The sequence below is a fragment of the Pleurodeles waltl genome, chromosome 6 (genome assembly GCF_031143425.1).
Source record: "Pleurodeles waltl isolate 20211129_DDA chromosome 6, aPleWal1.hap1.20221129, whole genome shotgun sequence".
NCBI classification, from domain to species: domain Eukaryota; kingdom Metazoa; phylum Chordata; class Amphibia; order Caudata; family Salamandridae; genus Pleurodeles; species Pleurodeles waltl.
Genome location: NC_090445.1, coordinates 862616379 through 862630991, shown reverse-complemented (window position 1 = coordinate 862630991; position 14613 = coordinate 862616379). Strand labels below are relative to the sequence as shown.

At 44.1% G+C, this 14613-nt stretch overlaps 1 protein-coding gene across 1 annotated transcript in view; it reads right to left on the bottom strand.

Moving 5' to 3' along the window:
• LOC138302052 (M-phase inducer phosphatase 1-A-like) overlaps nt 1–14613 on the bottom strand; it is a 118867-nt gene that overhangs the window by 10536 nt on the left and 93718 nt on the right. Inside the window, exons 9-10 of the mRNA XM_069242452.1 lie at nt 5490–5588; nt 4727–4860 (exon numbers count right to left, since the gene is read on the bottom strand). Of these exons, the coding sequence (XP_069098553.1) occupies nt 4727–4860; nt 5490–5588 (233 nt within the window). The remainder of the gene's footprint in view (nt 1–4726; nt 4861–5489; nt 5589–14613) is intronic.

The window sequence follows — 14613 nt, the reverse complement described above, 5'->3', positions numbered from 1 at the left end:
CATGTGCAACCTAGACAATGAGATCAGTGGTATACAGGAAGCTTTCATGCACCATAGTTTCTTAACTGTTCTCACTGACAGAGACTGCCTTTTCTGGTAGAGGTGAGCTTCTTCTGTTAGTGCAGTGATTATTTTCTTTACCAAGAAGGCCCTCCCCTTTACGTATCTCAGGGTCATCCCTCTGTTTCCTAGGTGGTGGCATTTTCGGCCAATCCCAACCCTTTTTTAGGAGGTGCATCACTTTCCTTATGCTGTCTCTGTACTTCTATTTGGAGATCGCCTTTAGCATCCAGTAGTCTAGGTAGGGATACACATGTACCCCTGTCTTCTGAGGTGAGCTGCAACCATTGTGAGGCAAATTGTGAATACACTTGATGCTGAAGTTTTCCCAAGGGGCAGTATTTTAAGCTGGTAATGTGAGTTATCTACCACAAAACCGAGATATGCCACGTGCTTGTTGTTTATCAGTATAGAAAATATGTGTCCTTAAGGTCTATCGTCGCCATACAGTCTCCTTTTTCTAGTATGGGTTTTGGTTCTGGATTGTGATCATTTTGAACCTTTGGTCTTTATCTATATAATGAGTCTCATATCTAAGATTGGCATCATGTTTGGTCTTGGACCAGAAAATACAAGAACACTCCCTTGGTGCATTCCACAGGGCAGGCTTCCTTTGTGGCCTGCCGTTGTAGCATTTGCATCTTGCTGTTGGACCTTCCGTTCTGTTCCTTTGTAAAACCTTTCATTTGTTTTTATATTTTGTGGTTTGTGTTCCAATGCTGTGCCAGATCTGTGTTGTATTAACTTTAGTGCCTATTTGTCCAAGGTGATTTCTATCCACTCATGTTCGAAAACTTTTATTTTGCCCCGTATCGGTATTAGTTGTCGGGGGTCCACTCTTACACGTCCAAATGCAAGTCCATCTCGATCCCTCTCGGAATCTGACTCTTGCCTGCCTGTCGTTCCTGCAGTGTCCAAAGCAGATTTAAAGCATGTATTTGCTATTGTTTTTCCCTTCTTGAATTATTCATTTAGATCTGTTGTTGTACAGATCTGGGTGATGCTGAACCAGGTCTTTTTTTCATCAAACTATTGGTGTCTTTAACAATTTAAGAGAACAGTTGAATTTGCTATCCTCCATGATGTAGCTGCCGATCTCTCAATTATTCTGCCCACCATGTCAATTCATATCCTTTACCTAGTTATATGTAGCTCCTGTTCTGTGTTTGACACGGGTTACCTAAAAAGTTATTTTACCTCGTAGAACTCCTTGTTTCTTCTCTTGGGGTTTAGGTGTTAGGAGGGTTCAAACTCTTGCTGCAGGTGTTCTTCTCTGCTTCACTTGTTTTTTTGTGAGATTTTGAATTTCCTAAGGGATTTGTTAAAATTATTTTTTCTCTGCAGAAGCCGCTGCTGTTTCGGCTACGAGCCTGCACGTTTTCTTTTTAACGTCAACTGGCACTTTTCATTTTTGACCGTTGCTTGTCCCCTTCTTTTTGGGGCTGATATGTCCTTCTTTGGCTCTATGTCCTATGCCCCGGTCACAAATACTTTTAGGTGTTGAGCTGAGTTCAGACGATGTGCCCTCAGTGGTTTCCTTTGTTTTGGACCGGTAGGGTTCCTATACTTACTCTGCCTTCAACTAAAACTATTTCAGCATTGAAGAGGTTTTAAGTGAATTCGACCCTGAGGGTCTCAGTTTGGTACTGCTGGTAATCTGTCCGAGGAGGAGAGATGAGAGGCACTTTTGCCTCTCACTGGAACCTGAGGAGGAGATCATGCCAGAGGGGGGTGTCAAAACAGTTTGTCCCACCATGCGCCACCAGCGCTAAAGCCGGCCCTACCCCCCAATCTGTTTGCAGAAATAGGGGAAGCAGATTGAATTTGTAAAGGCCTGCTCGATATTGGTGGTGCAGAGATCCACAATAAAATATGACTAAAGCTTTTAATTTTCACTAGTAACATTACATTTTGCCTATGGTCTTTTAGTGCGAACCATGCTCCTAGAATCCCTAAGTGTACTAGACAGTACATTAATCAGACAGCAAATAAGGAAGTGGCCCTTCCATGTATGGTTTTAGTATGATTTTGTATGTTGTGGAAAGATAGCTGCATACGTTTGTTTCTTAGGCCCTGATGATTCTTGCATATGGGTCTGTTTTTTAAACTAGAGAATCTATTAAAATAAAGGAGTTTGAGAATTCACATGCCTGGAGGCTTGATTCCTGAGTGAACTGCTTCTGCTTCTTGAACATCCATTGGATATTAGTGACAATTCACGTTCCATGGATATTTTCGTGATTTTCATTACACGTTTGCCCTCCTGTATTGTTGACCAATGGCCAATAGGCACAAACTAATGACTCCAACAGAATGATCAAAACTCACCTGCCAGGAGGTTAGAAGGGACCTCATTATTCAAGCTGAGCTACTTGTAGGGAAATGTGACCAACACTTTGTATAGTTGATCTATCGACTGTGTGCAAAAGTCTGCAATTACAATTAAGGTGAGGATTGATCCAATGCATATGCACCAGAAGGACACAATCAATTCAGAAAATATAAAATCCAACTTAACATCATACATACATTTAGGAAAAATAACAAAACTTTAGCCTGCCGCCCTTTGCTCCCTCATGATGACAGTGTATTTTTTACAGCCTTCAGGAATGGCAGTGTGATAGGAAGTTAGAGGACTCATTGGGAGCCCAGTGCCAACGAGGAAAAGAATGATAAATGATAAGAGAGCATGAGTATACCATTGCACAGTTCAGCGAGGCAGCCCAAAGAAGCGCAGTGTATCTGCGGGAGTGGACAGGATTTGCTAACAGATTAAAACAGCCTCCTACTATGACCTCACAAACTTGGTGTAGTTAGAGGTAGATGCACTAATCTGCTCCAGATAGACTACTGGTCCAACTTAGCCTCTTGCAGCCACCCCTTTCCACCAAACCTTCCCCCTCAAAAAGACAGAGTTCTTAGGTGGAGATAAAAGGCAGCAATTTTGTTGTCATACATTACAGGATGGATCATAATTCCACAAAACCTGCCACTGATCCTTCATAGGCACCTTACATCATACCATAGTGTAGGTAATATTGGATGTCCTTCTTCGGTCTTGTCTATGAAGTGAATGCACTGTCTCTTCAAAATCATTTTTTTCTATCAGTGAGCTTAGACACCGCCTATTGCTTACCATTGGCTGGCTTCGTTGTTGCTCTCATTTGCTTGCTTCATATTAGTTAGCTGCAGTAGGCTGACTTCCTGTTTGTGTGTTTGCTCCGCATTTGTTGTGTCCTTCCACTACCAATTTTTGTAGGCAATACTTTTTTTGTGTTTAAGCACTCTATCAGTGTGCCTCTTTTTCAGCAGGCTCCTTTGTGTACTTCTCACCTCTACCTCCACTCTTGTTGTTATTTACCAACATTTGTGTTGTTGCTTGTCCCCACCCATGCTCTCTGTGTTGTTGCTTGCTCCCTAAGCCCTCTCTGTGTTGCTGCTTAATCCCACCTCAACTGCCTCTCATACCGTTTGTTGCTAGCCCCCACTTGCACTCCCTCCCCCAGTTGTTGCTTGTCCCCACTGACTTGCCCACTGTACTGAATAAAGCGCTATGATATACCTGTATCCTAGTGCTTTTGTCTCTGCACTCTCCATTGTCCTTGTTGCTGCCCCGCCCTCAGTGTTGCCTTCCCCTACCTCCATATTCCCTTCCACCTTACACTCCCTCCCTCCAGCAATAGAAAAGTGCTATGACATGACCAGCGCTGGGCAGGTCATATCACCTTTTTTAGCTTTCAGTCGTGGTGCACAGCTTTTGAGGTGCTGGTCAACATGACCAAACACTGACATCCCTTGTCTAGTAGGCGAGACCTATTGGCTTTGCCAATTCTTGTTCACTTGGGGGGGGCTGGCAGGCAGTCTCTCCTTCAGGGATACAGATAAAGAGACTTTTTCTTTGGATTAATCTCACTGCTACCACAGCCAGGCACCACGTAGCCTGAGTTGGGAGGGCAGAGGTCACTACCATTTAGAAAAGGGGTTAGACTTTGGAGAGCCACCTGACATCAACAACACAGTTCATGATATCTACAAAAAGCAGAAAACATGAGAATCCCTAGTAGGCTCTCATGATTGTTGAACTCACTGGGGGGATACAAAGGTTAGCTAGAAAACATGCAAGTGCACAGAGGCAGAGCTTTTCCAAGCTACGCAAAGGACTTTTGGTACAACACGTTCTTACTTCAGTACTGTGATATTTTAATCTACCAGGAGAGGCTGAGCAAAACTTTAAATTAAGGCCATCACAGACGCTCACATTACTGGCAACTGCTAGTCAACCAGATAAACTTTCAAGGTATTAAACGTTCAAGGTAGCCTACTGAAGCAACCTAAATTGTGTTCTACCTGAGTCATAACCCACGATTTTGGTGTATATTTGGTGTCCTTTTTCATGAGAGCAACTATAATTTTGTATTTTTGCAGGAAGTGTAGAGTAGCTGGGCCCAAACATCCCACAACATCTCCTGCCTGCAAGTCTGGTCGACTGACATCTGTTTCCGCTAGAGGTGTTGAATTGTCATCAGCTTCTGTGTAATGCACTTTACCCATCAAAATACTTCATAGTTTGTTTCACAATAAATAGAAATGGAGTCCAATAGAAAAGGGAGAAGAATACAAACTGAGATTAATACTGTTTTTTACATCGTATTTTAAAAAGACATACAATTTTGGTCCTCTCTCTGAGGAGAATTCACAGTGGAAGATTAGGATGATTCTTCGTTGTACAGAAAGACGGCTCTGAGGATCATGAAGGAAGGTTTTGAGGAGATGCTCTTCTCTGTAAAGATTCAATGCCCCCTAAAAATAAAAATATCTGAATATCGTCAGAAATGTGCAAATATTTATAATTTGGTTCATGGCATCATTCGTGTTTTTTACACAAATATTTGTAGATTAAGGTTAGTGAACAAAAGCTTGTCATTTAAGTCATGAAAGTTGTAGGGCAGATTTCCACTCACTTCATTTAATGAGTTCCACTAATGAGATCTAAGAGTGAGACCTATATGAGCTAAGCATTAATTGCTGATATTACTGTGTTTTCTTTATAAACTAAATACATATTGTCGATTGACACTAAGCACACTGAGCATATATCACCTCGCTGAGGTTGTATGGCAATATGGGCACAACTAAGAAGTTGTTAACAAAAATAAAATATTTCCCCCATAGAGTAATATTTTAAGTATCTTGTAAATGTACACATTTTATTTCTATATCCTGTTTGATACCGAGATTCTGCTACACTTTCTTTTTTCAGACTTCAAACCTGCAGATAGATTTACGCCGCGGCATTCAGCATGCATAGTACTATAAAAAATATCACAGTAGTATCATCTCGAAGCACCAAACCTACTTATCACCACGGAAAATACACAAGTTCCCACTGATAATCTTGGATATATACTTATGAGATAGTGTGATAATACCTTTATATGCCCCCCGGTATATTCATAGGGATAACGGCAGTCAACCAACACATATTCCTCCACGACCTTACTGTATTTTCCTCTCAGCAACAAGGCCGCCTAAAAGGAAAGAGACCGAGGTTAGAATTAGAGAGAAGGTGTGTTTTTGCAAAATGAGGTACAAGACTGTTAGAAGTGTGGAGAATGGCACAACACCTTCTCTGTCAATTTTATGTTGTAAATGTGGTTATTTGTAAGAGGAACAATTGGGTTTTCTCTTACAACGATGCAAAATTAGACCAATTGAAGAGGTCATCATTTAAATGGTTAGTAAGAGGGGCTTGGGTATCTCAGGGGGGCTAATGCTTATTTTTTCTGTTTGTTGAATCCCCAGTACAAACATTTAAACTAAGTGTGACAAAGGAAGGAAGCTAAGGTTCATCCTCCACATACCAATGGGCCATAAAGTTCAAGATGTATGTTTTTTTTCCATGAAAGTATTGGAGTACTAGAGCCCTTAGATTCTAGTAAGGCTTAGAATGACTTTCATAAGATAAAATATAATTTATTTGGTTTAAAAGGACAATGAAAGGGAACATTGTGAATAGCTCTTAACGTTCTGAAAAAGTGGCATACACATTTCGAAAACGAAGAAAAATGTTGGTCTTTTTCTAAATTGTGACATTTGCTTTGTGTTCTGACTAGCTTTGTTGATTTTAAAGTTGTGCTTTGTCTACCTGTTTACCTTGTTTCTCTGATGAAGGCTTAACTGCCTACCCTTCATCATACCAGGATGACTCCTTAACTATCCCAAAAATCAGCATCCCACATCCATGAATCACAGAATATCCTATTACACCATTAAGTTGACACCCTACAAGATAGAGAACCTAGCCTTTGGGAGACACAGAGGGAACAGATGTACATAGAAACATGAGTCCTGCACACACGTAAATACTTTTCTGTGCCTAAAAAGGATTCAAATACCCTAGCAGAGCTAGACAACACAGCTAATTCCATAGACAAAGATAAATTGGCGTTTCTAATGAAATGCCAGCTCTAGACTCAGCCCCAAAACGACTGCAGGTGAACTTCCACCATCCATGCTTCACAAGCTAAGCCAGCCATGAGCACACTAAAAAGGTAGCAATCGAGCTAATGCGGTCTTTTGAGACCCCAAGCGACAGGAAGCAACTGACTTGGGTCCGGCAGATGGTTAGAAGGCCAATACTCAACAAGCTTTAAGCCATGCAGGCAAACATATTTCAACTGCACCTGGGGTTGGCTATCCGGTTTCAAGACTTACCGTCCCCCCACGGATCACATCCATAGGGTAAATTATACTCGATTTCTCAAAACACTACTCATTTTGTTCAGGGTGTGTACACAGGCTCCTCTTCATGGATCCCTGTTCCATGGCACACTGACAACAAGAGACAAGCGCTGCCTGGAAATGCCAAGTGAGCAAATCATTGGTGAAACCGTGTGACAGAAAGGCTGAGTTGTGTTACATTACATTATATACTGCCTGTCTGCTTGCGTTCCTCAAAGCAGTCCTTCATCACTGAAGTGAGGATACATCGGTATTCTACCTAAATATTGACTTCAAAATGTCATCTTACCATAACATTACGAACAGAATATTGTGGCTACAAAACATTGTGGACAAAAATATCAAAGGAAGAGTAAATAATTCTTGTACTTGTTCCAATAAAATTAAAGTTTCGAATATTGTTTACCAAAATATCATTTTTCTTGTATGATGTTTTATTGTATTGTTTTTATTTAACTATATAAGTTATTGTGATTTAAAAAAAATTATATTTTATGACAAGTTATTGTTTTTTGGGGTTGCGAAGGTAGTGTTTCGTAAATGCTATATGAGTTAATGTTAATATGTATTTTGTAATTATTTATTTGTGTACATTTGTTAAATGTGTAATACATTGTAATATGGTTAATTGACACATTGGGAGGGTATTCTACACAGTGGTCTCCGGTACTGTGCAGTTACAGTTACAACCAAGTTTCCATAGGAGACTGTGTTGACAGGGAGCGTGACTTGTGCGCTGATGCGGTCCTGATGTCTCTAGCTGATGCTCTAGGCGCTTGATGAGTGCTGCCGGGGAGGCACAAAATGAAATACTCCTTCCAAAAGCCATTCCCTGCCTTGAAGAACAACAGCTGAAGCTACCCGTTGGTGTTGCTGCCCGTACCCCGGAGGAGAGAGGACTCCGACCCGGGGCGGACGGCCTGCGCTGGTGGCTGAGGAGGCTTGAAAACTGGCTGTGCGGTGCCGGGAGCCGCGGAGCGAGCGGAGACTCTCGCCGAGTAGAAAAGCAGAAACCGGCACACTGGGGCCCCGGGAATAACTGAAAGACGCGGATGCTGTGTGAAGAAAAGGAGCAGCAAGAATATGAAAGGTACGGAGTGCACAGCTACTGATCTCTATACGGGACCAAAGCCGTGCTGATGCAACATGAGGCCACAAGTTCAGCTATTACTGTTGGGTCTCAGCGGTGCAGGTGGAGGGGGGGCTACACAATTTGGAGCACTCCCCTACCCTCCTGGAAGGTACTGGGTCACTGAATGAGCAACGGAAAAGGCAGCGGAGACAGCTGTGCGCAGAGAGGGGAAAACTAGACAAATCCTCGTGCTCACTTTCGGAATACAACAGGAATACTATATGACTCGCTGCCACACCCCGGAATGTAATGAGTAGCCCTCCACAGTGTGGCCTAATGCCTAATGCAGGCGGACGTGCGCTGAGGTTCCCGTGCCGACACAAGGACTAAAGCTCTTCGTTTAATTGAACTTGGGCCTAGTGGAACTTCTTCCCCCTCACTGAAGTTACATTTCGAGGGGGCCCGCGTCATCCTCACCCTCTGAGCGTGCAGAGCAGCGCTACTCTGGGAGCCCACAGGGACGTTAGAGCACTCTGTGGATCTTCACTGGGCCTGCCATAGTAAACGGACCTGCTGGTGGAGTGTTCTTTAACATTGACTTGGGCTCAAGATAACACATTCACTGAGATAATATTGGCAGAATAAGAGAGCAAAAAGAGCCTGCCACCCCTGGGGCACACATTGGCACAGGGGTTTCAAATAAACATGAGATGGCGGTGCCTCCTAGCAGTTACCCGAGCGTCCAACCCAGTGCAACGTTGGATACTGCCCTTCAACCTATCGCAGCATCCCGCGAAGCCCTAGAGCTGAAAATAGATATAATGGTAACAGACCTTTGCCTATTAGGAGATGATCACTGGCATTTGGCAGATCGCGCACCTCCACAGAACAGACCTCAGCAGACATGTCCCCGGAGGTATTGCAGATGCGTGAGCAGATGTACGACAATGCAGTAAAAGTGTGTGCTCTAGAAGCACGAGCAGACGACGCAGAAAATAGAGCAAGAAGAAGTATTGGATTTAAAGGCTTCCTGAGCACATAGAAGGTTCCTTCAGTAACATGACTGACCTCCTGGAGAACTGGCTACCTGGACCCAAAGGGTCTGTCCCCATAACACGCTTTGGAACACGCTCACAGAGTACTGACCAGGCCACCTGGAGCTCCCCCAGACCTACAGCTGCTAAACTACTGCACTTCAAAGTTTGCGACCATATCCTTGCCCAGGCCAGACTCAAGTGTGACATAATGGTAGACAACCACTGGATTATGATATTCTCTGATTTCACCTATAAAGTCCAGATGCAAAGAGCCTCATTCACAGATGTGAAGAAAAAACTGAGAACACTTGGGCTAGAATATGCCATGCTCTTCCCAGCACAACTCAGAGTGATGCATGATAACAAGGTCCTTTTTTTCTTGCCACCCCCCCCCCCCAAATTATGGCACTGGATTGAATCACTTCCTCAACAAATGGAGGAAGAAGCTGCTGATCCACAGAAAAAATCAACAACACAATGAAAATCAGCAAGACGCCGAGGAGCTGCATCCGCCCCATCCCACACCCAAGCCCTGAAGGAACGCCAGCAGGCAGTGGATATCGTGGCAGCCCTCAGCGGAGCACACTCGCACCCACCCCCGGACCGTCAGCAGGACAGAAGGGAATACACTGACTCTAACAGTGCATTAATCTCTTCCTATAATTCAACTATCTCACCACCAGTAGTGACTCCTGGTACCTCAGACGAAATCATGAGTCAGTAATGGCCTTGATGTCTGTATTTAGGATATATGCTTTGACTGACCACCATGGCTTTGCGATATTGCAACCAAAATGGTAGCTCTACTGCACTTACTGTATTTTTCCTCTACCCTCCAGTCTATATTCCTCGCTCAACGTTTCGTGATCTGGACTTGCTATTGATAGAACTTATCTGGGGAGTGGATAGACTGAGAGTGGCATTAACTAAACTACAACGGCAGACTTTGGAGGGAGGACTGACAGCCCTCGACATGGAAGCCTATTACCTGGCTGCTGAACTGCAGTGGTTCACCCAATGGCTTTATACGCGGATTCGACCTGCAGGCAAGATCCACGATGGATCCCCTGCCTTTGACATCCTCGCTTGTATCCTCTTAAAGCCTGGGAATACTCCACCGAAAGAACCTAGGACATTGCAGGTTGTGCAGTGCTGCTGGCTTCATTATCTGCAGTGCACATGAACCACCTTACCTTATTCCCCGGAATTCCCACTGAGCTGCTTGCCTATACTCCCCGGAGGGAGAGCCCTATGGAGCCTCATGGAATGGGCGATGCATGACATCGCAAAAATAGCAGATGTGTATAGAGACAGTCAGCTGTGGACCTTTAAGGACCTGACTGAAGAATTTGGCTCACCTCAGGGGCAATTTTTACATGGAGCACTAACAGCAACCACTAGAGAACATTGGAAATAGGGCACAGCAGAACCAGTTACTCACTGAGGCTGCCGAGTGCTTTGTACCATGAACCGTAGTAATAAGGCAGTCGTCACACTCACATATCAAGCAATTTGAGCTGACATGCTACTTACCCTGGATACTCTGCACCTAAAATGGGAGGAAGACATAGATTCCCCTATAACAGAAGGACAGTGGACATCTATCCTATCCGATAACTATGCGATTTCATGAATCGCAAGATTCAAACTGATAACATTTTATGTCTTGCACAGAGCGTACTATAACCCGGGTAAAATAATTAGGACATTCGGAACAACTGAAGCCAACTGACCCTGATGTAGTGAACACTCAGCATTACTGCTCCATATGTTATGGTCCTGCCTTCCCTGTTAGGCTTCTGGGAAGGAGTATTTGACTGCATTGCTGAAGTCACTGATAGACAGATTCCACTAGGCCCCGTGGCTGATCTCCTGGGTGGGTTCCCTCGCCATGGCAAACACAGACTCACTACAAAATTTATAGACCTGGCGCTCCTATTGGCAAGGCAGGAGATTACGTGACGTTGGAAGGCTCCAAGAGGTCCCCGCCTGGTTAAATGGAAAGAAAACGAGACCCTGTGGGCAGATCTGGTGGGACTGTCACTGTTTCGGGCAGCAGCGAAAGGCCAATGCACCATAGACAGGGCATGGAATCTCTTGGTTGAATGTCTTACGAAACCTGAAAGATTCCCCAATATCCCAAAATACCACGGAAGGTATGGGAACCTGTGCTGATCTCTTAGAGGGTCCCTACATTTGCACCAGTGTCCTGGTTGTACGTGTATGGAGCACTAATTATGGCCTGAGAATGGCAGAGGCTAAGCAGTGTGGGGGGGGGGGTGTTGTTGTTGTCGTGTTTATAACAATACAGGTCATATAGTTGTTTATCCTAAGGTAGTATTCCATGAACACTGAATAAGAAACAGCTCTTGAGTGCTGATCGATTGGAAAAAGTGCATAAACTGTAAACTGGAATTTTGTCACTTACATGACTTGTACTTTTGGTGGTTGATTGTCAATTAAAAATCGATGAATTCTGATTAAAAAAAACATGTTTCTATAGCAAATAGATTTTTTCGTTTGCTAATAACTCTGGCGCCATTTGACTATCTTCCTGAAATTTCTCCAAAAATGAGCTGTCCCAAAATGCATTTCTCCCCAGGCAATTTTCCACGGGGAAATTGACCAGCACCACAGCAAAAACAGCTGAATGGAATTACTTGAAAATTGGCAGAAAACTAGATCTTTACCCAGGAAACAAGCTTTTTTTGTGATTTGGTGTAAATCAGTTTGCTAGTTTGGGCAAAATTAAGGATCAAAGTTTATATGTGTGTTTCAGGCCACAGTACAATCTGATTGGCTGCAGTGAACACCTACAAAGATGTTGTGTGAGCCATTTTAGGGCTCGCAACGTAGTCCCTGTGTCTTGAAAAGAAACTAAAAACAACATATGGAGGTTAGGGTAAGGATGCCCTAGTGAGGGATCCTTGTGGGACACCCTCTGGGGCCAAAGTGAAAAACACAATTCACTTTTGTTAGACTTGGCATTCTTGCCATGGTCTCCCCTAACTTTTTTGTCTCTGCTTCCTAGGTTGTTGATGCATGCTGGACTGTTTTTGATAGTCTGGACACTTTGCCACTGATAACATTAGCTAAAGTGCAAGTGCTCCTATGGAAGATGTATGTGTAAATTGGCGTATCTATGATTGGCATATCTGATTGACTAGTGAGTCCCAAGTAAAGTGCACTAGAGGTGCCCAGAGCCCGTAAATCAAATTCTACTAGTGGGCCTGCAGCATTTGTTGTGCCACCCACATAAGTAGCCCTGGAAACATAGCTCAGACCTGCCACTGCAGTGTCTGTGTGTGCAGTTTGAAACTGCCAATTCGACTTGGCGAGTTTACCCACTTGCCAGGCCTAAACCTTCCCTTTTCATACATGTAAGGCTCCCCTAAGGTAGGCCCTAGATAGCCCCATGGGCAGGGTGCAGTGTATGTTAAAGGTGGGACATGTACTGATGTGTGTTACATGTCCTAACAGTGAAAAACTGCCAAATTCAATCTTCACTGTTGCCAGGCCAGTCTCTCTCATAGGTTAACATGGGGGCTGCATTTAAACAACTTTAAAATGTAGATTCCCTTTGAGAGCAGATAGATATATGGAGTTTGGGGCCTATGAACTCACAATTAAAAAATACATCTTTTAGTAAAGTTGGTTTTTAGATTGTCTGTTTGAAAATGCCACTTTTAGAAACTAGGCATTTTCCTGCTTAAACCATTTTGTGACTCTGCCTGTTTGTGGATTCCCTGTCTGGGTCAGTTTGACAGTTGGGCTGTTTGCACCTCGCCTCTAGACAGTGACACAAAGGGAGACGAGGTGCAGCCTGCATATCCTGATGAGCCATCTGTGCTAGGAGGGGAAGGAGGAGTGGTTACTCACACCTGAAAGGGCTGTGCCTGCCCTCACACAATGCAGTCTCCAACCCCCTGGTGTGTGTCTGGGTCCTGACCTAGGCAAGGCTGGATCTTGTGGACAACAGAGAGTTTCCTTTGAAGTACCCCTACTTCAAAGGCAGAAAGGGATATAAGTATTGGACCCAAAACCCCGGCAAATTAGATCACTTCTGGAACCAAGAGGAACCTCTGCTAAGGAGAAGAGATGAGGTGCTGTGGAGTAGTGCTGCCCCTGCCTGTAACTGTGCTTTGTTGGGCTATCCTGCAGTTGCTGCTTCTGCCTGTGAAAGGGGACAAAGACTGGACTTTGAGGTTTATTCCTGCTTGTGAAGAATCTCCAAGGGCTTACACTTAGCTTGCCTCCTGTTTTGAAGTCTCAGGGCCATCAAAAACTTCCTCTGTTCTCTGCTGAGACTCGTGCCTTGCCAAGTGGTGTCCTATCCAGTCCCATGACCCTTGAAAGGTGAAGTTGGCAGACAAGAGCTGAAAATCCACGTTCAGAACACAGTGCTGGGAAATTTATGACCTACCGTCTGCAACGCAGCTGATAAACGATGCGCTGCCGGCTTAGCGGCTAAAATTGACGCTTCACTTGCATCGCAGCTGGAAGATCAATGCATCGTGGCTGCAGAAAAGATGTGCAACACCCGCTTATGACTGCTGATAATGACACAAAACCTACGCAGCGTGATTTTCTAACACCTTGCGACAGGATTTTCCATGCATCATCCCTGGCCGTCAAAGTCAACCCGACTCTGCACGGACCCGAGGTGCCCCGTCTGGAAATCGATGAGTTGGTCTCTTGCGGGGGAAAAAAGTGACGCATCGCAGACACGACCGGAGAAGAAACGACACACAGCCTCCCTTGCAAGGGAGGAATCAACACATTTCTGCCTTTTCCGACGCATGCTTGCCTGTGGGGCTTTATTTTTTACGCTAACCAGGTACTTTGTGCAAAATCATCATTTCCATTGTTTTCCATTGAGTAAGACTCTTATTGTTTTGAAAAATCAAATTTTAACTTGTGTATGTTGGGTTTTTGTCGGTTCGGTCTTATTTGATTTAGATAAATATTACCTATTTTTCGAAACTGGTGTGGGTCCATTTTGTAGTGTTTTCACTGTATTACTGTGTGTATTGGTACAAATGCTTTACACATTGCTTCAGAGATAAGCCTGACTGCTTGTTCTAAGCTACCAAGGGGGCAAGCAGGGGTTATCTAAGTGTGTTTTTTCATTGCCCTAACTAGAGTGAGGGTCCTTACATGGACATGGGGTTCTCTGACTGCCAACCAAAGACCCCATTTCTAACAACTATTGTGTGGTTAAGCAAAATTAGAGCAATATTTCCCTTTTCAAGAATAACCCCCTCAGGGTGGGCCAGGGCCCGGTGCATTTTAATTTTTTTATTACAATTTGGGCAGGGGGGCATGAGTGTTTCCCCCATACCCGAGGTTTTATTTGCCCGTGGAGGGTCCCCATTTCCACAGGGTCTGTCAGTGTTAGAAGGGTCCTGGGCCCCATCTCCAGGACCCCAAGCACATATTACTCTTCCTACAGTAGACCCTCCTATCTACAGGGACAGAGAATTCTTAAAACAGACAGACCCAATAGAGATGTCAGGGTGAACCAGCTCAGTATCCTGAACAATAGAAAACACCCACCTCTCTGGAACTCTGAAACGCAGATCATGGCAGGGCCAGTATCTACCGGTAGACTTTCAAATTCTGGACCCAACTCATTCAAAATAATCTACTCACCAGATCTATCTAACAATGCAGCGAGGAAGTTCAAACACAGGATACTGAAAT